Source organism: Dasypus novemcinctus, chromosome 19 (assembly GCF_030445035.2).
Source record: "Dasypus novemcinctus isolate mDasNov1 chromosome 19, mDasNov1.1.hap2, whole genome shotgun sequence".
NCBI classification, from domain to species: domain Eukaryota; kingdom Metazoa; phylum Chordata; class Mammalia; order Cingulata; family Dasypodidae; genus Dasypus; species Dasypus novemcinctus.
In genome coordinates, this window is record NC_080691.1 from 83762637 (window position 1) to 83783790 (window position 21154).

A 21154-nucleotide genomic window follows, 5' to 3' on the forward strand; every position below is an offset into this window, starting at 1 on the left:
CCCGCCAGGCCCGTCTCCACTCAGCGCCCGCAGGGGCTCCTCCCGCTGCCCGCCGCGCCGCGCCGCGCCCCCGCCGTTCCAGACACAGGCTTCTTGGACCCAGGTCGCGCCTCCCAGGGCTCCCCCAGGTCTCCACAGGGCTCCCCCCAACCGTCACCTCCTCGGGAGCCCCCCCAGTATCCCTCTCTGGTCCCCTCGTTTCCTGCCCAGCGAGCCCCGGGCGGCGGGTCTGCCTCGCGCCCGGCCATCGGCACCCGGGTCCTGCCACCCCTCGCCCCCAGTCGGGGTGGGAGGCGCGGCCCCGCCGAGGGACCCCCGCTCCCTGTTCGGGTTTAGACTGCGGGCGGCCGCGCGAGGAGGAAGTGAGAAAACGCCGAGAGGGGCTGGCGCGCTCAGGCCGGGGCCGGGGGGCCGGGAGAAGGGAGCCGCCCCGGGGGGCACCCCCGAAAGGCAATGGAAGCCCTCGCTTGCGGCAGGAGGGGGCGAGGCTCAGGGTGCTGAGCCCGTGGGGTGCCAGGCCCACCAGGGGGTGGAGTGGGGGCTCCCCGGCAACCAGGGGAGGCTGGGAACCCCTCTGGAGCAGAGGGGAGTGGGCACGCCTGGCTCGGGACCCCTTCCCCGGCCAGCACTGGCCACGGGGAAACACAATCAGTGGGGGCCCCCAGGCCGCCCCCGGAGTGGGCTGGCTGGACCTGCTGAAGACCATGGGCCTGGGAGGGCCCCCGCTCCCCAGATGGGCCCCACCTGGGGATCCCGCCAGGCTCCCGACGCCGGGGGGCCCCGGGGCGGCGCCTGGCCCAAGGCCACGGGCTCAGGGTTGTAAAGAAACCGCCCCCGGGACAACCTTTGCTCCCCCGCGACCGTGGGGGCCCAGGCCCCTTCCCGCCACCCAGACGGCTCCAAAGTCCAGGGGGCCCCACCTCGGGGACGAGACCACGGGGCCGGCGGGCGTGGGTACACTCAAAGGCGGGGCCAGGCCGGCGGCAATTCCCGCCGCGCCCGGCATCGAGCCGAGCCGGGGAACCACCCGCGCAGGGACTGGCGAGCCCCGAACTGCCACGCAGCGAACATCGGCGTGGCAGAGCGCGCCCGGGAGGACGGAGGGAAGAAATGGGGCACACGCCCGTTCAGCACTGTGCAGCAGGCCCAACAGACCTCGGGGAACCCCCAAAAAAGAACGTTTCCATCCGAGGCCAGAGAGAGGATTGCACGCGCCCCGAAAGACGGGCCGCACCATGCCACCTCCCGGGCTGCGGCCCGAGCACCTGGCGCCACGTGCCCTCGGCCAGAGAGGAAGGGCGGGGACCCAGAGCCCCCGGGGAGGCCCCTGCTGAAGGGACCAAGACATGAATGAGTGCGGGGCGCGGCGGGGGGCCCACTTCCTCGGCCCTGCCTCTGTGCCTTTCGGGTTTCTGGCAAGAGCTGATTCATTGTAACGCCCGCAGCTCAGGCCCCACGGGGGGGGGGGGGGGGGGGGACGAAGCAGACAGGAAGGGGTCCAGCAGCGCGCTTCCTCCACGCAGCCTCCCGGGGGCTCGAGAGCCTGAGCAGCACGAGCAGCTCCGGGGGGCCGAGGGCTGCCACCACCGGTGCTGGGGAGCGGTTATGCCGGGAGACTTTAAGTTGCACGGATTCACCACCATTGAAAGAAACAAGAAATCACACCGGGCCCCTCCCCTGCTCAGAACGGCTCCCCACGGCTCTCAGGAGAAAGCCCCCAAGCCCCCCCACTCCGTCTCCAGCCTCTCCCACGGGCAAGCTGCCCCCGGGCCTCCGCACGAGCCCCTTCCCCCCACCTTAGCCACCTAAATCCTGCAACCTCCTGTCCTGCAAGGAGCCGGAAGGGAGCTTCTCCCCCGCCCGGCCCCCTTGTCCCCGCGCAGGGAGTGCGCGTCTGGGATAAGCCCTTACCGGGGCTGCTCTCTGCTGCCCACCTCCCCCCGCCCCTTCCCTACCCAGGCAGGGGCTCCCCGAGAGCCGACTCTGGGTCTGCCGGGTGCCTGGTATACAGCAGGCGCCCGCTAAAGGAGGAAGGCAGCAGCTCCCTGCCCCCGCGGCCCCCCGGCCGCCCAGGTACACCCCTCCTCACGTTGTCGGGCGCCACGGCGGCCCCCCGGGGCCGGCCGGGATGACTCAGCGCGCGGCGGTTGCTGCGCCCAGGTGGGCCGGAGCGGCGGTCCCTGGGGGCTGCTGGGGGCTCGGCCCTTCACAGAAACGCCCACGGCCTCCCGGCGCGACGGCAGCGCCCGGCCCGGCCGCCCTCCCCGATGCCGTGCCCGTTCTGCAGCCAGGGAAACTGAGGCGGGAGGAGGCTGGGTGCAGGGATGGGCGGGTGGCCCCCGGCCCAGCGCTGGGGGGCCCCGGGAAACGCCGAGCGCATCACACGCGGCCTCTCCTTGCTCGGGCTGCGCCAGGCAGGGCGGGATGAGGCCAGGGGGGCCGTCCCGGCCGAGCTGAGGGGCAGGGAGGCGGCCGAGCTGAGCCTGGGAGTCGGTCTCGAGTGACCCCCAAATCCCACCCCCCGAGACCTGAGAACGCAGACGTACCAACAAACAGATGGGTAGATAGATGGATGATGGATGGGTGGACAGATGAACACATGGGGGATGGATAGATGGATGGACAGACAGATGGACAGATGAACGGCAGATGGATGGGTGAATGGATGGATGGATGGGGGATGGGCGATGAACAGATGGATGGACAGAAAAATGGGTGATGAACAGATGGGTGGATGGATAAAGGGACAGATAGGAGATGGAGAGATGGATGCACGGATGGATGGACGAATGGGTGGTGGACAGATGGATGGATAGAAGAATGGGTGATGGACGGAAGAATGGGTGATGGACAGACGGATGGATGGGTGGACAGATGGGAGATGGACAGACGATGGGTGGATGGATGGACAGATGGATGAATGGGCGATGGACAGATGGGTGGATGGATGGACAGGTGAGCAGTGGCTGGACGGATGGAGTGAGACTGGGGTCGGGGGCTGGGCGGAGGTGCGCCCCTCTCTGCTGGGTTGAGGGGTGACCCCGAAGCCGGGTCCCCCAGAACCCGTGGCTGGCCTTACCTGGGACCGGGGCCTCTGCCAGTGGACTCAGCTGAGTCAGGACGAGGCCCCTGTGGAGGGAGGCCCGCGTCCAGCATGAGGACGGGGCAGGACACAGGGAGGCCCCGTGCCAGTGGAGCAGGGGGACACGCGGCCATGCCAGGGCCGGCGCCCCCCACCTCGCCCTTGACCTCCCGGCGCCGCTGCAGGGGGCTCATCGCCGCCACCCGTGGGACGTCTCGCGGCCGAGGGACATGGAGGCAGCCCCTCAGCTTCCCTAGCCCGCACGGGGTGGCAGGATGACGCGCTCTGAAGGCTGGTGCCGGCGCTGCGAGGCGGGCATGGGGCTCGGCCCTCGTGGGGCCCCGGGGGGCTTTTATGGGGTTTTCTTCCCACCCCCGGAAAGCCCGGGACACAGCGGCGAGGGCAGAGCCGAGCCCCGGGTTTTGCCAGGATGGTCCATCTGCAGCCATGGCCGGGCGCTCCCGGATGCCCGGCTGGCCGGACGCAGGGGCCACCGTGCAGATGAGGTGGGGGCCGGGCTCGGCCCTGCGTGGACCCCGCCCTGGCGGCGACGCCCCCCGGGGCACCTGCCCGGGCCCCAGGCCTCTCGTTTCCCGTTTCCCGTCAGCGCCCGGCCCGGGCCTCCTGCCGGACGCAGATGCAGCGCGCGGCGCGGGAGATTGAGGAACCGATTCTGGGCAGGGCAGAAAGCCCCCCCCGCTGAGAACCCCTCCTCTGAGGACCCAGCCCCCCGACACGTGTCCCTAAGCCATTTTCAGACCGGGCCGCGCCGGGACAGCGGCCGCCGTGCTCCGCCTGGGCTTTCCAGGGCGGGAATCTGGGGAAACCTGCCGGCGCCAACCCTCCCTCGCAGAGCTTCCGTGCGAGGTGGCGGGGGCTGCCCATCCCACAGGTGGGGACACCGGCCCCACGCGGCCCAGCGGTCCCCGTCGGGGGCAGCCGCGCTGCTTCTAGGAAGGCGGCCCTGGGGGGGGCGGTTGCCAGGGGGCCATGCAAATGACATGCAAATCAGGGCGGCCTCCCGTCCACCTGCGGCCCCGCCCAGCGGCCACTCGGCACCCACCTCTCGGCGAGAAGGTGGCAGGGCAGGGCCGGCTGCTTGCGGGGTGCCGAGGCAGGGCCTCCCAGCTGGGGGAGGGGCACCGCACCCGAAGCTGGGGGTACCGGGCGGACGCCGCCCAAGAGCTGGAGATAGACTCTCTTCTCTCCCCCCCAAGCAGTTCCACATCTGCCACGCTGCTCTCGGGCCCGCCCCCCGCAGCCCCCCATGGCTGTCTGCCCCGTGCCTCGGTCTCCCCGAGGAACGGGGCTCAGAATCACCACAGGCCCACCCTGGGGTCCCTCCCGGGCGGAGCGGCCCCGTTTCCCTGCAGTCGGCGCGCGGTGGCCCAGAAAGCTCCAGGAGGCCCTTCGCCTGGCTGGGGCAGTCGAGAGCAGTCGGCCCGGCGGGGAGCGAGGCCCCGCTGCTCCCAGCCCTGCCCCGGGGACCCTGACCCAGCAGGTGCAGCTTCCGTGGGGCCGGAGCCCCCCGCCTGGCCGTGCTCATCGGGCCCCCTTGGAGGTGGACCTGGGGCAGACGAGCCCGCGCACAGAGGCGGGGGTTCCGCTGAAGGGGCTGAGGGGCACAGCCGCTGCCCCCACTGGATGAAGGAGGCGCGCCTGCCCCTGGACGTCCAACCTCCTCACAGGCAGTGACCTTGCAGGGGTGGCTTGGAGAGGGTGACACAGGCTGGGGCACCTGGGTATACAGCTAGCCCAGGTATACAGTCGGCACTAGGGCATCCAGCCTGCCCGGGCATACAGCTGGTCCAGGTATACAGTTAGCCTAATCATACAACCAGCGTAGGTATACAACTGGCCAAAGTATACACCCAGCACTAAATCATACAGTTAGTCCAGATATATAATCACCCTAAGTACTCAGCTGGCACTGAAGTATACCCAGCCCAAGTATATAGCTGGTACAGGTATACAACCAGTGTAGATATATAGCTGGCCCAAACATACAAGTAGCACTAAAGCATACAAACAATCTAGGTATGAAACCTAGCCAGTACACGTACACAGCTAGCACAAGGACATGAAACTGACACAAGTATACAGCTGGCACTAGAGCATACAGTTGGCATGAGGGCAGATAGTTGGTCCAGGTATACAGCTGGCATGAGGGCACATAGTTGGCCCAGATATACAGCTGGCACGAGGGCACACAGCTGGCCCAGGTATACAGATGGCACAAGGGCACACAGCTGGCCCAGGTATACAGCTAGCACAAGGACATACAGCTGACCCAAGTACACAGCTGGCACTGGGGCATACAGCTGGCATGAGTGCACACAGCTGGCCCAGGTATACAGCTGGCACTAGGGCATACAGCTGGCATGAGGGCACACAGTTGGCCCAAGTATACAGCTGGCACTAGAGCATACAGCTGGCCCAAGTATACAGCTAGCACAAGGACATACAGCTGGCCCAGGTACACAGCCGGCACTAGGGCACACAGCTGGCCCAGGTATACAGCTGGCACGAGGGCACACAGCTGGCCCAGGTACACAGCCGGCACGAGGGCACACAGCTGGCCTAGGTATACAGCTGGCACGAGGGCACACAGCTGGCCCAGGTACACAGCCGGCACGAGGGCACACGGCTGGCCCAGGTATACACCCGGCCAGGTGTCCGGCCAGCCCAGGGGTCCGGGACGTGCCTCTCCCTCCCCTGCCAGAGGCTGGGCTCCCTCAGTGAACGCGGAGCGCAAACCACCAACGGCCCTCGCAGGTAATGCCGCCATTTTACAGAGGGGGAAACCGAGGCCCAGGGGGCAGCAGGCCCCGGGGAGGCCACGCTCCCCCCGCGCTTCCACGCTGGACAGTCCTCGGTGCCGAGGAAACGAGTGACCGCGTGGGCTTCAGCCCCCCGCCTCGCCGAGCACCGCCACCTCCCACCGCGCCCTGGCCACGGCCGCGTCAGCCGGTGCAGACCGGCCAGGCGGGAGGGGTGGGGGCCGGGCGGCCGGCGCGTCCACAGAGCGCCCTGGAAGGGGCCTGCGAGAGGAGCCCCGGGGACCGCGGCGCACCGGAGCCGGGAGGCCGCGGCAGGCACGCGGCGCCCCAGCCCAGCCCGGGCACTGGCCGCCCCGTCCCCCCCTGCCGCGAGAACTCCCTGGGCAGCCGGGCCACCCCCAGCAGGGCCTCGGGCTGGGGGCCGGTGGGCACCCTGGAGGGGGCGTCTGGGCGCAGCAAAGAGTCAGGCACGACGAGACACGGGCGCAGTGGGGCCCACGATGAGACAGACACCCGGACACAGCGGGGCCCACAACAAGACAGACACATGGACACAGCGGGGCCCGAGACCACGGGACACACGGATACAGCGGGACCCAAGGCCACGGGACCCATGGACATAGCGGGACCCGAGACCAGACGACCGGACACAGCAGGGCTCAAGACAGACACACAAACACAGCAGGGCCCGAGACCACGGGACACACGGATACAGTGGGGCCCGAGACCAGACAGACACATGGACACAGCAGGGCCTGAGACCAGGGGACACACAGACAGAGTGGAGCCCCTGATACCAGATACACGGACACAGCAGGACCTGAGTCCAGGCACAAAGATATAGCGGGGCCCGAGACCAGACAGACACATGGACACAGCAGGGCCTGAGACCACGGGACACATGGACACAGTGAGGCCCGAGACCACGGGACACACGGACACAGCGGGGCCCAAAACCAAACAGACACACGGACACAGTGGGGCCCGAGACCAGACAGACACACGGACACAGCAGCCCTGTGGGCCCCACCGCCACGGCGAGCGCAGGGGAAGGACCCGCTCAAGGGCCTCGGCCACGCCCACCTGCAGGACGCCCCCCACTGCCCCCAGACGCCCCCCGCCACGGCCGCTCGCCCCCACGCAGGCACGCGCACGGCCACGCCCTCGCCGCCGGCTCCCCGGGCCCCGCACGCCGGCCCCGCATTGGCAAAGCGTGGCGACTCCACCCCTGGTTCTCATTCCCTGCAAATGCCAGCTCCCGGAGGACGGGGTGCCGTCCCGTGTGTTCACTGTGCACCCCCAGCGCCCAGAGCAGAGTACACAGCGGGCGCTCAATAAATGTTCACCGAACCGCCCCACAGGGGGATCCGCGGGGCTGGTACACAGCGGGCGCTCAATAGGTGCTCCCCGCGCTGTCCCAGAGAGGGATCCGCAGGGGGCTGGTACACAGGGGGCACTCAATAAACGTTCATGAATGATTCTCGAAAGAAAATCTACTGTAGGTCTGGTATACAGTAGGCACTCAATACATACCCATGGAGTGGCCCCCAAAGGGGGATCCGCAGGGGGCTGGTATGCAGTAGGCACTCAAAAAATGCCCATGGAACAGCCCCCCCCAAGGGACATCTCCAGCAGGGCTGGTATGCAGTGGGCACCTGATAAACACTCACGGAACGCCCCCAAAGGGGGTCTGCAACCAGCTGGGACCCCCATCCCAGGGCCTCACAGCCACAGGCCTCCTCCCCTACAGCTCCTGAAGAACACGCCGGAACATCGCGTGTCAGGTGGGGAAACTGAGGCACAAGAGGGCCCCTGCCCGGGGTCACGCCGGCAGCACCGCTGGCCAGAGAGGGCGTGCCCTGCCCACCTGGGGGGAGGCCCTAGCCTGGCCCCGGGACCCCCGAGCCTTCCCACCCGCCGCGCTGGGCAGGCGCCACATCGGCAGGGCCGGCCGGGCCCCGCAGCGGGCAGGGGGCCAGCCTGTGCCCGGGCAGCCAGCGCCCACCGCCGCCGCGGCTTCGCAAGCGGCGCCCACAGCTAATGGTTAACAGGCTCCGCGCGCTCCAGCCGCGGGGGGCGCGGGGCGGCAGGCGCGTGACACTCCCGAGTGCCCGGCACACGCGGGCGGACATGCTCAGACACACACGCTCGAGTCCGGCTGCGCACTCCTGCCCACACCCGCGCGCGCCTGCGCAGCCACGTCCCGACGAGCGCCCGCGAGACGGCGCCCCGCCCCACACGCGCGTGCCGGCAGGTGAACGCGCAGGTGAGCCCGCCACGCGGGCACGTCCAGACTCCCGGGGCATCCTGAGCCACGGCCACGCGGGGAGGCCACCGTGCAGTGGTGGCCGGGGAAGTCCACGACGCGCAGCAACACCCACGTGGCCTCAACACGGGTGCACGGATGTGAGGGCCACGGACGCGGGAGGGGCCTGCGGACGCAGCCCCAGAGGCTGGCTCTTGGGCACGGCCGAGCGGCAGCGCCCACGAGCCCGGGACCCGCCGGCCAGGGACCCCGCGTGCCGCCCCCCACCGGGCACACACGTGTGCGCGCGTCAGGGGCCGGCCGGGACGTGGCTCCCCCGTGCCCGCTCCCGGGCTGGGCACCGAGTCGGGGCGGCCCTCTGCCCTCCGGGCACCGCTCCCCGCAGCGGCCGCGTGTGTTATTAGAAAGCGTGGGGCGGGGCGGGCACTTGGCAGCCGCCGCCGGGGCAGGGAGCGGGCGGCGGGCGTGGGACCGGGCCGCGGCGGCGGTGACCCCACGGCCGGGTGGCGGGCAGGGGCCAGATAAGGTCCTTCCGGCTGAGTCAGCGCGGTTCCCGGGGCTGGCACGGGCCGGGGCACTGTGCCAGGCGCTGCCGGGCGGGCCCCTCCTGCACCCGCCGCGGCCCGCTGGCCCCGCGCCAGCAGCCACAGAGGCTTTGATGAGGCGGGCGCCGCGCGGGTGGGGCGGGCCGGGCCCCCCGAGGGGCTTCCCTGCGCCCCCTCGCCGCCCCCTGTGCCCGGCTCCTGGAACTGTCACCCGAGGACCGACGGGCGCTGGTCCACGGCCCTCTCGGCAAACACTGCCCGGACGCGGCAGCCGACGCAGGGCGCGGCGCCCGCGTCCCGACCTCGGGCCAGTGCCCGGCGGTGCCCTCCTTCCAGGGAAAGCGCCCCGTCCTCCCCTGACCTGCCGACGGGCTGCGGCGCAGGCCGCCGCCATCCCCCACAGGCGCAGAAGGCTGCTCTGGCGCCTCCCTTCCTTCCAGCTCCAGAGCCTGCTGTGGCTCCCCTGTGACCAGATGCCCAGGTCGGGCCGCAACTGTCCGCCCCCGCCACAGCCGCGCTGCTCCGATGCGCTCTGCCCTTCTCGGGCTGCCTGGTGAACTCCTACATAACCTGCAAAGCCCCAGACCCAACTCCCCTTCCTCTGGGCCGCCTTTTCCTGGGAGGGCCTTGTCCAGCTCTGGCTCCCGCCAGCCCAGGGACTTTGTGGGAAGGGACGCCCGCCCCATGTGGTCATTGACAGTCTCCCCAGGCCGGGGTGGCTGACGGAAGTGGCGTCTCCACCCGCTTCCCCAGAACAGGGGCCCGGGGTCCAGGATGGGGGCGCAGGGCCCATGGCCGGCCAGCGGGCAACAGGGGTCCCCAGCCCCACCGCCCCGGCGCCCCCCTGCCGTGCCCACTGTCCAGGGGACAGCTCCTGCCTTCTGTCCACCTGTCCCGCGGGGCGGCCCGTCCCAACTTCCGGGGGGGGAAGACAGGGCCCCATTGCCACAGATGCTCGAAGCCACGGGTGGGGAAACCAAGGCAGACAGGGGCCCCGACCTGCCCCGCCGCCCGGCTCGCGTCCCCGCCTGGAATTCCATGACGGCCCCGTGGCCAATGACAGCCCACGACCGAGCCGGGCCGAGGGGCTGGAATTCCCCACTCTTGGCCCCAGACCCCCGCCCCGAGAGGCCTGGGGCCAGTGCCCTGGGACGGCCGTGCCGGGGGGCTCGCGGGCAGGGCGGGGGGCGCCCACCGCCCCGGGAGGTCAGCTCCGCTCGCCGCGCCGCGCAGGGGGCTCCCGGGGCCCAGGGCCGCGGGCTGTGAAGTGTTTAAACGGGGGCGCCGGCGGCCCCCCACGGGGGAGCGGTCAGCTCCGCGGAGCCAGCCTCTGAGTGGCCGCCACTGCGGCCGGGCTCGGCCCGACACGGGCAGCAGACGCCGAGGGAAGGACGCGAAGACCCGGGGAACCCGCACGTCCAACTCCGCGTTTGGTGGAAACTTCCGGCACCCTGCAAGCCCGCCCTTGCAGACAGCCAAGGAGGGCCCGGAAGTCCGTGGCCGGGGTGGGGGCGGCTCGTCCCCCCCAGGAGGGCGGCCCCATGCGTCCCCGCTGGAATCCAACGCTCCTGAGAACGTCCACGTGGGCGTTTTCGTAACAAAGAATCCGGCTCGGCTGAAAAGCCTGGAACACTAGGGCCTGGCCGCTCTGCCCGGGGGGTCCCGAGGCCCCCGGCTTCGTTGCGGAGCTGCCCGGGCCTGTGGCCGGCCCAGGGCGTGTCGGGGCAGAGCTGGACGTGGCCACGTGCGGCCCGGGCGTCGCTGGGGGCCGCCAGGGCCGGAGGCTCCGATGTGAGGTCGTGACTGGCCAGGGTGCGGCAACACGGCCCCCCGCCCTGCCCTCAGGGGGCTCAGCCCTGCCCCTCACCGAGCGTCCACCCGCCGGGGCCACCCAGCAGCGGGTCCTGGGGCCAAAGCCCCGACACCCACCCCGTGCAACCGTGAGCGGGCGACTCCGCTGCCCCATGCCTCAGTTTCCCCAACTGTGCAAGTGAGGGCGAAGCCAGGCCGTGGACGGGGGCACTCGACTCACCCCCCGCACGGAGCTAGGCGGCAGGCAGCTGCCGCGCCGTCTCCGCGTTTGGGGCACGTGTAAGCCGGGAGCGGACGCGTTCTCAGGACGCTTCGTGCCAATCAAAACCACGAGGGAGGGACCCCGGGGTCGCGAGGGCCGACGGACGGCCAGCCGCCCCGAGAGGACCGAGCCCCCCGGGACCTGCCCGGGAGGAAGGCCGGTGCACGCCCACAGAGCCTCAAAACCAACGTCCCCGCCGGCCGCCGGGAGCCAAGGCGACGCGGAGAAGGAACAGAGGTGCGAGCCAGCCTCGAGCCGTGAAAGGGCTGAACCGGGGGACTTGCCGCCGAGGGAGACGCCAGCGCGGGGGGCGTGTCGCGTGGCTGTGCCCACGCAGAACGTCCCGGCGCCGAGAGCGGCGGCCGGGGACGGGCAGGAGGGGGTGGCTGGGGACAAACGGGACAAACGGGACGGCGCGCGCTGGAGAGCTGATAGCCAGGCCGGTTGCACAACTCCGTAAATAGCCCCGCGCCGCCGGGTCGTGGTATGCGAGCTTTATCTCCACGAGGCTGTTTAGAAAGATCCCAGAGATGAAGGCGTGGGGCCGCCCCGTGCCCACCTCGCCGCTGCGTGTGCCCCGGGCGGCCCGGGGGCTGCCAGCGCGTCGGTGAAGCAGACAAAGCGAGAGCAGCGCGGGGCCGCGGGAGCCTCCGAGGCCCTGCGCCGGGGCGGGCGGCGGAGCTCGCGCAGCTGCCCATCGGGGGCCCTGGGTGGGAGCCGCCAGGAGGCCGGGGGCCCAGAGTCCAGGGCCACGGCCGCACGCCCAGGCCAGCCGGCCTCCGTCCCCGCCCGTCCCCCGGGGACCGCGGGGTTCCGGGTTTCCCAGAAAAGCCTCGGTGGCCTGCGCCTGCCACCGCGCCTGGCCCCCCGGCCTGGCCGCCCCCCGCCCCACCCCATAGCCCGGGGAACCGCGCGGCTGCCGGGGGCTGGTTGTGGGCACCGGCCAGGCCCCGCCGAGTCTGGGGAGGAAGAAGCAGGGGCCCTGCCGGGGCGGGGGAGGGGGCGCCACGTGCCAGGAAGGGGCTGGGGCAGCGCCAGGGGCAGCGCGGCCCTGGCGGGTGGGAGGGCAGCGCCGGCCGCTGAGCCCCCAGGCGGGCCCAGGACGAGCTCCCCAAACCACAGGGCCCCCCGTCCGCCGTCTCGGGCTGTCGCCCGCGCTGCCAGCCCGGCAGGGCCTGTCCCCCGCCCGGGGGACACGCGGGGCCCCAGCAGGGATCTTGCACCCCCAGGCTCGGCCCTGGGCCCCCCTGGACGCCGGCCTGCCCTGGCCTCCAGCCCCGAGACGCCAGCCTGGCGGCGGGCAGCCCCTGGGCAGGGGGCCGCTGGCGTCCTGTCGGCGCTCGGCAAGCGCGTGCGGGCTGACCGGGGTCGCTCCCCCACCCTGGCCTCAGTTTCCCCACTAGGGGTCCCGCCTGAACCTGGACGACCTTGGGACAAAGGTGCCCGGCTGGCCCGGCCACCCGAAAGCTCCCAGTCAGGGCTGCCCGGGCGGGGGCTTCCTGTTGACCTCTGACCCCACATGGATGACCTCTGCCCCCCAGAGCTCGTGGTATTTCCAACCCAGAGAACATGCCGGACTTTGCGTCTGGAGACCCCCCGGCGCCACGGCGAGCCTCAGTTTCCCATCCCTGAAATGGGACGAGCAGACCCCCACCGCACTTCCCACGACACCCCCGAGCCAGCTCAAGCATCTCCTTTCACAACGGAGGGAAACTGAGGTGCAGGGTGGACCCGAGACACCCAGCGAGGCCGCACCCCGGCAGGGACGCCCTCGGGGCCAGCTGCGGGCACCCCACCACCAGGTCCCTCGGCACCTCCGCCCGTGCCGCCCGTGCCCCCGGCTCCGCGGCCCCCCTGGCACGCTCCCCCACGCCGCCCCGTCCGGCTCTTCTGAGGAGCCCGGGGCAGGTCCCGGGGCAGGTCCCGGCGCAGGCGCGTCCCCGACGGCGAACGCCCGGCTCCGAGGGGGGCTGCCCGGGCGGGAGGGCCCAGCTGGCCGCGGGCTGGAATGCGCGCCCCCCGCCATCTGGTTTCCATCTGCCCGGCCGACTTCAAAGGCCCCCCCGCCAGGCCACTTCCTCCAGCCCAGCTGCCCGCGGGGACCGGACGGGGTGGCCCCTGCTCCCTCCCCGCCCCTCGCCGGCCCCGGAGCACCCCCGAGCCCAGCCAGCAGGGGTCCCCGAGACCCCCGCGCGCCGCCCCCACGCCCCGGCGCCGCCCACCTGCTTGAACTGCTCCTCGTAGGTCCAGTCGCCGTGGTCGGGCGGCTGCAGCGGGGGCGGCGCCTGCGCGGCCGCTCCGGGGTGGGCCGGGGGGCCCGGGCGCTCCTGGCCGCCCGGCGCCCGGGCCAGGCCGTCGCCGCGGAAGGGCTGGGGCGGCTGCGCCTTGCGGGGGAACAGGGCTCCGGCGCCGAGCCCGGCGGGGCCCGGGGGACCCAGGCCCTCATCGTCGTCCTCGTCCTCGTCGTCCTCGTCATCCTCGTAGTCCTCGTCCTCGTCCGCCAGCTCCTCCAGCTCCTCGTCCTCCCACTTCTGCTTCCTGGGCAGGCAGAGGGCGCGGGTCAGGGTGGGGGCCGGCTCGCCCCGGGCCCCCCCCAAGAGACGCACGCCCCGCGCGCCGGGGGAGGCAGCATCGGCAGTGCCGGTTCTGCCCCCGGCTAGCCCGGAACGACGCGCCCTGTCCTCCTGGCACGGCCCCCGCCCCGCCGGGCCACGCGGCTTCCTCCCCGGGCCGTGAAGATGCCAGGCCCCGGCTGGCCAGGCACGCCTCCGCCGGGCGCCCCGTGCCCCGTGCCTCGGCCGCCTTCAGCCGGGCTATCCCCTCGATTCGACCACGGCACCTCGGCCTCGTTTTCCCAGCTGCTCCGAGCGCGACTTGAAATCGCCCCGGATTCTGGCTCATGCAGGGTCTCCCCAGAAAGACGTGGGTCCTCAGAGGCCATCGGGGCTCCCCACAGGGGCCCTCGAATGGCCACGGTGGGCGCCGACTCGGCGTAAGCTAACGGGCCCCGCGCAGGCCCGCGTGCCCGGTGGCTGCCCCACAGGAAGGCACAGATGACCAACACCCCCGCCACGCGGTCAGCCCAGGACGGGGGGTCGTCTCCCGCCCCCGGTCGAGCCCGACGAGCGCCCCCTCCTCCACCCCGCGCCCGACCCGGACCCCGACTCACAGGTCCTCGTCGGAGCCCGTGTCCTCCATGGGTCCTTCTCCCTCGGGGCGCCCCGGCCCTTCCCGGCCCCGGGCCGGGGGCGCGGGGGAGCCGGGCGTCCCCTCCTGCGCCGCGGCCTCGTCCTCCGAGCCCGGGGGCGCGTCCTCGGCGCCGGGTGGGTGCCCGAGGCCGGCGGCGGCCGCCCGCATGGCCGCCAGCGCAGCCATCTGCGCCCGCTGCATGCGGGCGCTCTCGGCCTCTCTGTCCTCGTCGGGGGTGGGCCGGGCGCGGGCCGGGGGGCCGGCGGGGGGGTCGGGGGGCTGCCGGGCCTCCAGCTCCTGCCGCGCCTGCTGCTGCCGCTGCAGGAGCGTCTCCATCACCGCCTGCAGCTTCATGGCCCTGCGGGCCGCGCCGCCGCCGCGGGCACCGGGCGTGGGCGGCGGGGGCGGCCCCCGCGGGGAGGGGGCCCGGCCGCACTGCAGCGTGGGGGCCGCGGGGGAGCCGGGGCAGTGCAGGGTGGCGGGGGGCGGGGGCAGGGCCGCGGGCTCAGGCCGAGGGCTGGCGGGGCATGCCAGCGGCGGGCGGGCGCCTCCTCCTCACGCCGGGCGCTGGGCGGCGGGCGTCCGGCTCATTCACGTGGCGGCGGGGACCTGGGGGGGTGCGAGAGAGACGGTCAGACCCCCTCCCCCGGGCGCTCCTGCGGCCCCGCGGCAGCTGGGCTCACCCGGAAGCAAGCCAGGCAGCCGGCCTGGAGGCGGAGGGCCGCACTCTCGCCATCCGCCCTCTCTGGCCTCCCCATGCTGGCCACCCCCCCACCCCGTGGGGACCGCGCTGCCACCGAGCTCTGGGTCCCCAGGGGGCCTTAGGTTATTGCTTCATAAGCAGAGCGGGGTGTGGGGGGGCTCCCCCGGACTGTTCCTGGCCCCTGATTGGCCACAGGCAGCCCCGCTGGCCCCCAGCCCAGGTGGGTTCCGGGTTCTGGTTCTGAGTTCTAGCGGCAGCTGCACCCACGCAGAGCACCTGGCCGGGAGGGACCCCACCACCTCCTTCCCCTCAGGCTAACTGCAATTCTAGCTGGGCCAGAGTGAGCGCCTGCTGTATACCGGCCCTGCATAGCCCTGCCTCACTGCTTCTCTCCTCTCATCACAAGAGCAGCCTGTAGGCTTCCACGTCTCTGCGCCTCAGTTTCCCTATGTGCAAAACGACACGGATAACGGCGCCCACCTCACCACGCTAAAGTGCAGACGAGGCGAGCTCGCGGCTGCAGGGCCAGGCACGCGGCAGGTGCCTCCCGGGGCTCAGAGAAGGAGGTGCTACGTAGTCCCTGCGTTAGTGACGAAGACACCGAGGCTCAGAGAAGCCCAATTCCTTACTCAAAGCCACACTACAGATTGCAGGCAGGGCTGGGAATCACACCCGGGTCTGGGTGGGGTCAGGGTCTCCCAAGTGGCCACACACTCTCCCTGTGGGGACCCAGGGAGACCGGGCCCTCCAGCCCTTTTCAGGGACGCCAGATGGGGCCAATGTCCCAGAACGCAGCACCCCCTGCCCCCAGCCTGGGGTCTTGGCCTCCAGAGCCTCAGGCAGGCTCCTCTGCCCGACCAGGCACCCGGGTCCCGCCCGGCCCCCCACCCAATGCCGGGCCACACCCCTGCCCGCCCAGACCGCCAATAAAACAGGCCAGGCAGAGCCAAACAAGCCCAGCAGTGACACCCACCCCAGCTGGCACAGCACAGGACCAGGCGGCAAGCCCCGCCTCCTCCCAGGCAGGAGGGTCCAGGAGGCACCCCCCAGACCCCCAAAGGCCCCTAAACCACTCCTGGGGAGAGGGGAGGGGGTCCCAGACAGAGCCACCGGCCAGCAGAGCCCGGCACCCACCCAGGGCGGCTTGCCTGCAGTGTGGACCGCTCCCCCCAGCCTCCGGCCAGGGCAGGGGCCCCGCAGAGGCCACAGGGAGCCGCTGGCCCCCCTCCTTCCCCCTGGACCTTTTACCCAGACCCCCTGGGGCTTCAGCTGGACAGGCAGGGGTGAAAGGGCAGAGTGGGTGAGGGGTGGGCCCCGCGGGCACAGGGCACAAAGCCCCTCGAGGAAGCCGAGGTGCCCAGTGGGTGGCAGAAGCCACCCCCAGCCCCTGGAACTGGGGGGTCGCCACCCCCCACCCCGAGCAGGGCTGGGGGGACGATTCTGGCCCAAGACTGGGGCACTGGGGCGGGTGTACCGCCCCTCCCCCACCTTTGACAACTTAAAAGCGTGCCCCCCCCCTCCCACGGAAATGCTCCAGGCCCAGTGCCCCCTTTGGGGGGCAGAAGGAAGAGGCCAGAGGAAGCCACTCCCCTGCTGGGCAGCCCCCCTCTACCAGGGTGGCGGGTTTAACGACCCTTCCGGGTCAGCCGGTGGGGGAGGGGCGCAGGCAGGCCTCCTCCGGAGGTGGGTGGAGGGGCAGGAGGGGTCCCAACGACCCTGGGCCGGGCCGGGCCCCCCTCCAGCGCCATCAGGCCTGAGCTGCCACTGACCGCCCCCCCCCCCCGCAGACCCCTCCCCGCAAAAGCCCTTTGTCCTCGGTCCCCCCTGCTTTAGACAGCCCCGTGGGGGCGGCACCCCCAGACCCCATGGGCGGGGTGGAGGGTGCCGAGTGGGCCCGGGGGTCCGGAGGGAGGGGCGGGGAGGGATCGGGGCGCGTCCTCCCCCCTACTTCACGGCCCCCCCCCCCCCCCCCCCCGCTGCTGCCCGGAGAGGTCACCCGCTCGGCCAGGGCCTTGCAAAACACGGTTATTTAAAGAGTTGTGCAAGGCTCGGGGCCCGCGGGTGGCGAAAGGGGCCCCTCACTCCGCGACGGGAAGAGGGGGGAGGGGCGGCGGGGCGCTGGGGAGGGGGCCGGGCCCGGGGGGCGGGAGGCGGCCGGAGGAAGTGAGAGGAGACGAACTCGGGCGACAGAAGAAGTGAGGCGACAAAAACCCCAGCCCGGCTTTCAAAGGCTTCTTGGAAAGCGACCGATTTGCATGAGGGACCCTTCTCCGGCCCCAAACGGAAGATAATTGACAAACGCGCTGCCCCCGGGGCGGCCGCCGAACGTTAAAATGGACACACGCGCGCCCCGCGCTTCCCGCGCCCGCCTTGGTGGGGGGGGGCACTGAAAAGTTGGGCCGGGGGGCTCCTCCCGGGGGTCCCCGCCGGGAGCCGCCCCCCGGCGCGCGGGGGCCGCCGGGGGCCCTCGCTGCCCGGGGCCGACACTTTAGAGACACCCCCCCGGCTGCGGGGGGCCTCCCGGGCCCTGCCCTCCCGCCCCGCCTCCCGCGTCTCCCCGGACTCCCGCAGAAACCCCCGATTCCGGGGAGACCCAATTAACCGAAAGCCGGGAGGGCAGAGCCCATTTCCTTCCGCCCGAGTGGGGCGGGGGGAGGCGCGCCCTCGCGACCCCCGATGGCCTCCGCGCGCCCGCGGCGGGGCAGGGACCCGGTGCGTGCTCCGCGGGGGGCGCCGGGAAGCCCCGCCGCCGCGCGCCCCCGGACGCCCGCCCCGCGCGGGCCCCCTCCCCCGCGGCCCGGCCGAACTTCGGGACCCCCCTGGGCTCCCCGGGCGCGTGCGTCCCCCCGGGGCCCGGACCCCGCGCGCGCCAGGGCCGCCGCGCCCCGCAGCCCGGCCTCACCGCGCGGGGGGCGCACGCCCCGGCCTGGCCGCGGGCCCGGGTCGCCGAGCGGCGCGCGCTGCCGGCCCCGGGCGCCCGCGGGGCTCGTGCCTCGCGCCGACTCACCGTCTCGCCAGTGTGTCCGCGTCTACACCCCCATCCGACCCGATTGGTAAAAGTCTCCCCGCGCGCGGCCTCCCCCTCCCCTCCCCCCGGGCGCGCTCACCGCCGCGCAGACAAATCACCGGGTGACAAATCGCTCTCAGATGCAAATACCTCGCCGGTGATTCAGCGCGGCGGCCCGGGACGCGGGGAGGGGTCTGCCGAGGCCCCCTCCCCCTTGCCCGGACGCCCCCTCGGCCCCCGCGCTCGGTCCGCGGCCACGCAGAGCTCGCCCAGGGGTGCAGAGGTGGGGGCAGCGAGCGGGCGGGAATTTCGAGGTCGCGGCCCCTTTAAAGGATAATAAATAATAAAAGGGAAGGGGAAAAAGCGCGGCGGACGCCCCGCCCCCGGCCCAGGGACCGTGGGCAAAGTGCGCGCCGCGGCCCCGAGCGCAGAGGGCGCCGTGGGAGGGCGCTCGAGGGGAGGGAACGGGGTGTCCGCCGCGCCCTGGGGAGACCCTCACCCCGCGGGGGCCGCCTCCCCATCCTGCCGAGCTCCGGGGCTGGGCCGACCGGGCACGGAGTTGGACCCCCGCCCCTTGGAGTGCGGGACGTGTCCCCCCCCCCCCACCCCCCGCGGACCTCGGTTTCCCCGACGGTGAGGAGGGAACTGTCGTGGGACGCGGGGCCGGGGCGGGGCCAAATGCGGTAACGGGGAAGCGAGGGGCCGGGGGCCCGCGATGGGCGCTGCGTCCTGGGGAGGGTTCTTGGGAAGGGCACTGCCCCCCCCCACCCCTCTCACCCCCCCCCACCCCCCACGCCCTGGCTCCCCCGACCCGCACTCCGCGGAGGGTAAAGCGAGGCAGGCCGCGGGCGGGGGTCTCAGGAGAGGAGACCCCTGGGGGCTCCAGCCCAGGTAAGGGCAAACCGGGCAGGGGCCACCCAGAGGGCCCCCAGCTTCTCGGGGTCCCCGCGGGACAGGGGTCCTCGGCTTTGAGGGCGGCCGGCCGCTGTGCCCTCCCCGCAGCACAGGTTAGCTCCCCCCTCTGCAGGCGCCCCCCCCCGCCCCCCCCACGGCAGCAGGTGGCAGGGTGCGGGACAGTTTGAAGACGCTCCCTAAGGCCCAGGTAAGGGGTGCCGGTCTAGAAGCGACCTTTAAAGGGCCAGGCCCCAGCCGGTGCTCTAAGGCTCAGTCGCCGCCCCAGGAACGCCCCTTCCCCACCAAAAATGAGGTACCTGGAGCCAAACGGACCAGAATTCACCCCTTCCGCGAGGCGCAGGCATGTGGGTCTCTCCTCGCCTCAATTTACCCCTGGGTGAAATGGGTCACCGCCAGTCTTTCCTTCCTTAGGTTGTTTTGAGGGTCGCACTTTGCTTTCCTCTGTTCAAGGGGGGGGGCTAATTACCCTGAAGGGAGGCAGAGGCAGGGCTGCCCCCCAGTTCCCGGGGGGCTCGCCTGGGTGTCGGGCACTGTGCCCAGGAGGGTGAGGGGCTGGGGGATTCCCAGCTGCCCGGGTGAGGGGCCTTCTATTTTTAGCACAGGGAGGGAGCTGGGAATTTACACCCAGACTCCCCGGCTCCAGGGCTCCAGGGCTGCCGGGATGGCCGCGGCTGGGGTCGGGGCAGCAGGGCCCGCTCGCCTGCGGGATTTGGGAGCAGCAGGCCCCCGCGAAGATCCCCGTTTCTCCAGCTGTGAAATGGGCGCAGGAAATCCCGTTCCTGGGGGGCTCTTCATCACACTCCACCCAGGCCCCACTCTCACGACGGTGGACAGAAACCCAAACTGTCCACCTCCAGCCTCGGCACCCTGCCCGTCCCCCAGGCCTTGGGGCCAGCGCCTCCTGGGAACTCAGGTTTGCCTGTCACCTGCTCCCAGGGCCAGCGTGGGCACAGCCTCCTCGCAACCTCCCACCACCCGGACTTCCCGGTGCGTTCCAGTATTTATGTAACCCTCCTCCTCCTCGGCAGGGCCCCCGGACCCCGGACCGGCCTGGCTCAGGGGTGGGGTGAATGGACGAAGTCACCCATTCCCTCTGGTCCCGCACAGGCCACAGGCCGAGGCCAGATGGAATGGCCTGGGGGGCGGGGCGGGGGGGGGGGGGGAGATGCTAGACTGGGCCACAAACCCCACACTAACCCTAACCCTTCTGTTGTCACCCACACCTCCTCCCCGCCCATGAGCATGTCCTTTTAATAAAAATAAGGTAAGGGAATGGCTGTGGCAGGTAGTTGAGCACCCACCTGCCTCCCACATGGAAGGCCCTGGGTTCGGTTTCCGGTGCCTCCTAAAGAAAAAACAGGCAAGGAACAAAAACAAGCAAAAATGCAGGAACAAGAAGCAAACAGACAATGAGCAGATGAGTGCAAACAAAGAGCAAACACAATGAGGACACAGACAAGGGAGCCATGGGGGGGGTTAAAAATGGAGATTTACTTACAAAAAATTAGGAAAAAGATGAGCGTAAGAACCGCAAGTATGTTCGGTTAACCCAGTCCATCATCCCCTAGGGGATTTGTGGAAATACGAGAACGTTCTCTCACGAACTCTAGCAAATACTTACACTGGGTGATAGTAATAGGGTGGGTTGGGGGAAAACACCCAATGCACGAGGCGCGCTGGAGTCGGGAGTGGTGGGTTGAGGACGCTCTTTCCTGGTTTGTCACAGATGTCCGACGACAGGGCACGGCGGGGGGACGTATGGGAGTCCGCAGGTTACGCACGTTTGTTTTGCAAGTTCACCACTTCTCCTATACACCCAGTGCTTACGTACAGTCACGTACAAAAAACGCGATCAACTTTTTTAAAAGGAAAAAAAAATGAGTAGCACGATTTGTAAACAAGTCCGATATTTTTCACGGGCGCACCAGGAAGAATCCAGGCCGGGCAAGCCGTAGTGCGGCGCTGCTGGTCCACTTTGCAGAGGAGAAACTGAGAGCCCGAGGGGTTTTCCCCCTTCAGCCCCTGCCCCAGGCGCGGGGGGCTCCGCGCGCGCCCCAGAAACGTTTGCGGAGTCAAGAAATGGAAGCCGGAAATCTCCGCGGGGTGCGGGCGCCATCTGTCGGACACGCGCGGGGCTGCGGCGGGGGGGCGGGACTCGCGAGGGGCGGGGCCTGTCGGGTGTGGGCGGGACTGCAGGAGGGGCGGGGCCTGTTGGACGCCGGCGGGGCCGGGCTTAGGGAGGGCCTGTCGGGCAGGGGCGGGGTTTAGGAGGGCGGGGCGCGGGGCGGGGCTTCTGAGGGGGCGGGGCCAAGGCAGGGGCGGGGCCGACGTCCTCAGGTCTTGGCCCCTGCCCGCAGCCGCCAGGTGGAGCTGGTTGACCTGACCTGGCGACCTGATTCCGCGGCTCTCCCGGTTGAGACTTGGGGAAACTGAGGCCCGCAGACCCGTTTTCTTCCCGGTAGCGCCTTTTGAATTAAGTATGTCCGAGGGAAGCGGACTTGGCCTGGCGGTTAGAGCGTTCGCCTACCACATGGGAGGTCCGCGGTTCAAACCCCGGGCCTCCTTGACCCGTGTGCAGCTGGCCCATGCGCAG

At 71.1% G+C, this 21154-nt stretch overlaps 1 protein-coding gene across 2 annotated transcripts in view; it reads right to left on the reverse strand.

Moving 5' to 3' along the window:
- The window catches only part of ARID3A (AT-rich interaction domain 3A), a 34130-nt gene extending 13471 nt beyond the window's left edge, over positions 1-20659 (reverse strand). Inside the window, exons 1-3 of one of the 2 annotated variants that reach the window (XM_058282227.2) lie at positions 20183-20659; positions 13917-14545; positions 12970-13285 (exon numbers count right to left, since the gene is read on the reverse strand). In XM_058282227.2, coding sequence (XP_058138210.1) covers positions 12970-13285; positions 13917-14290 — 690 coding nt within the window. In that variant the 5' untranslated portion in view covers positions 14291-14545; positions 20183-20659. Of the gene's footprint in view, positions 1-12969; positions 13286-13916; positions 14546-15119; positions 15493-20182 lie in introns of those variants that run through there. The other variant, XM_058282228.2, reaches the window with a different exon arrangement.
- Positions 20660-21154: the final 495 nt, after the last annotated feature.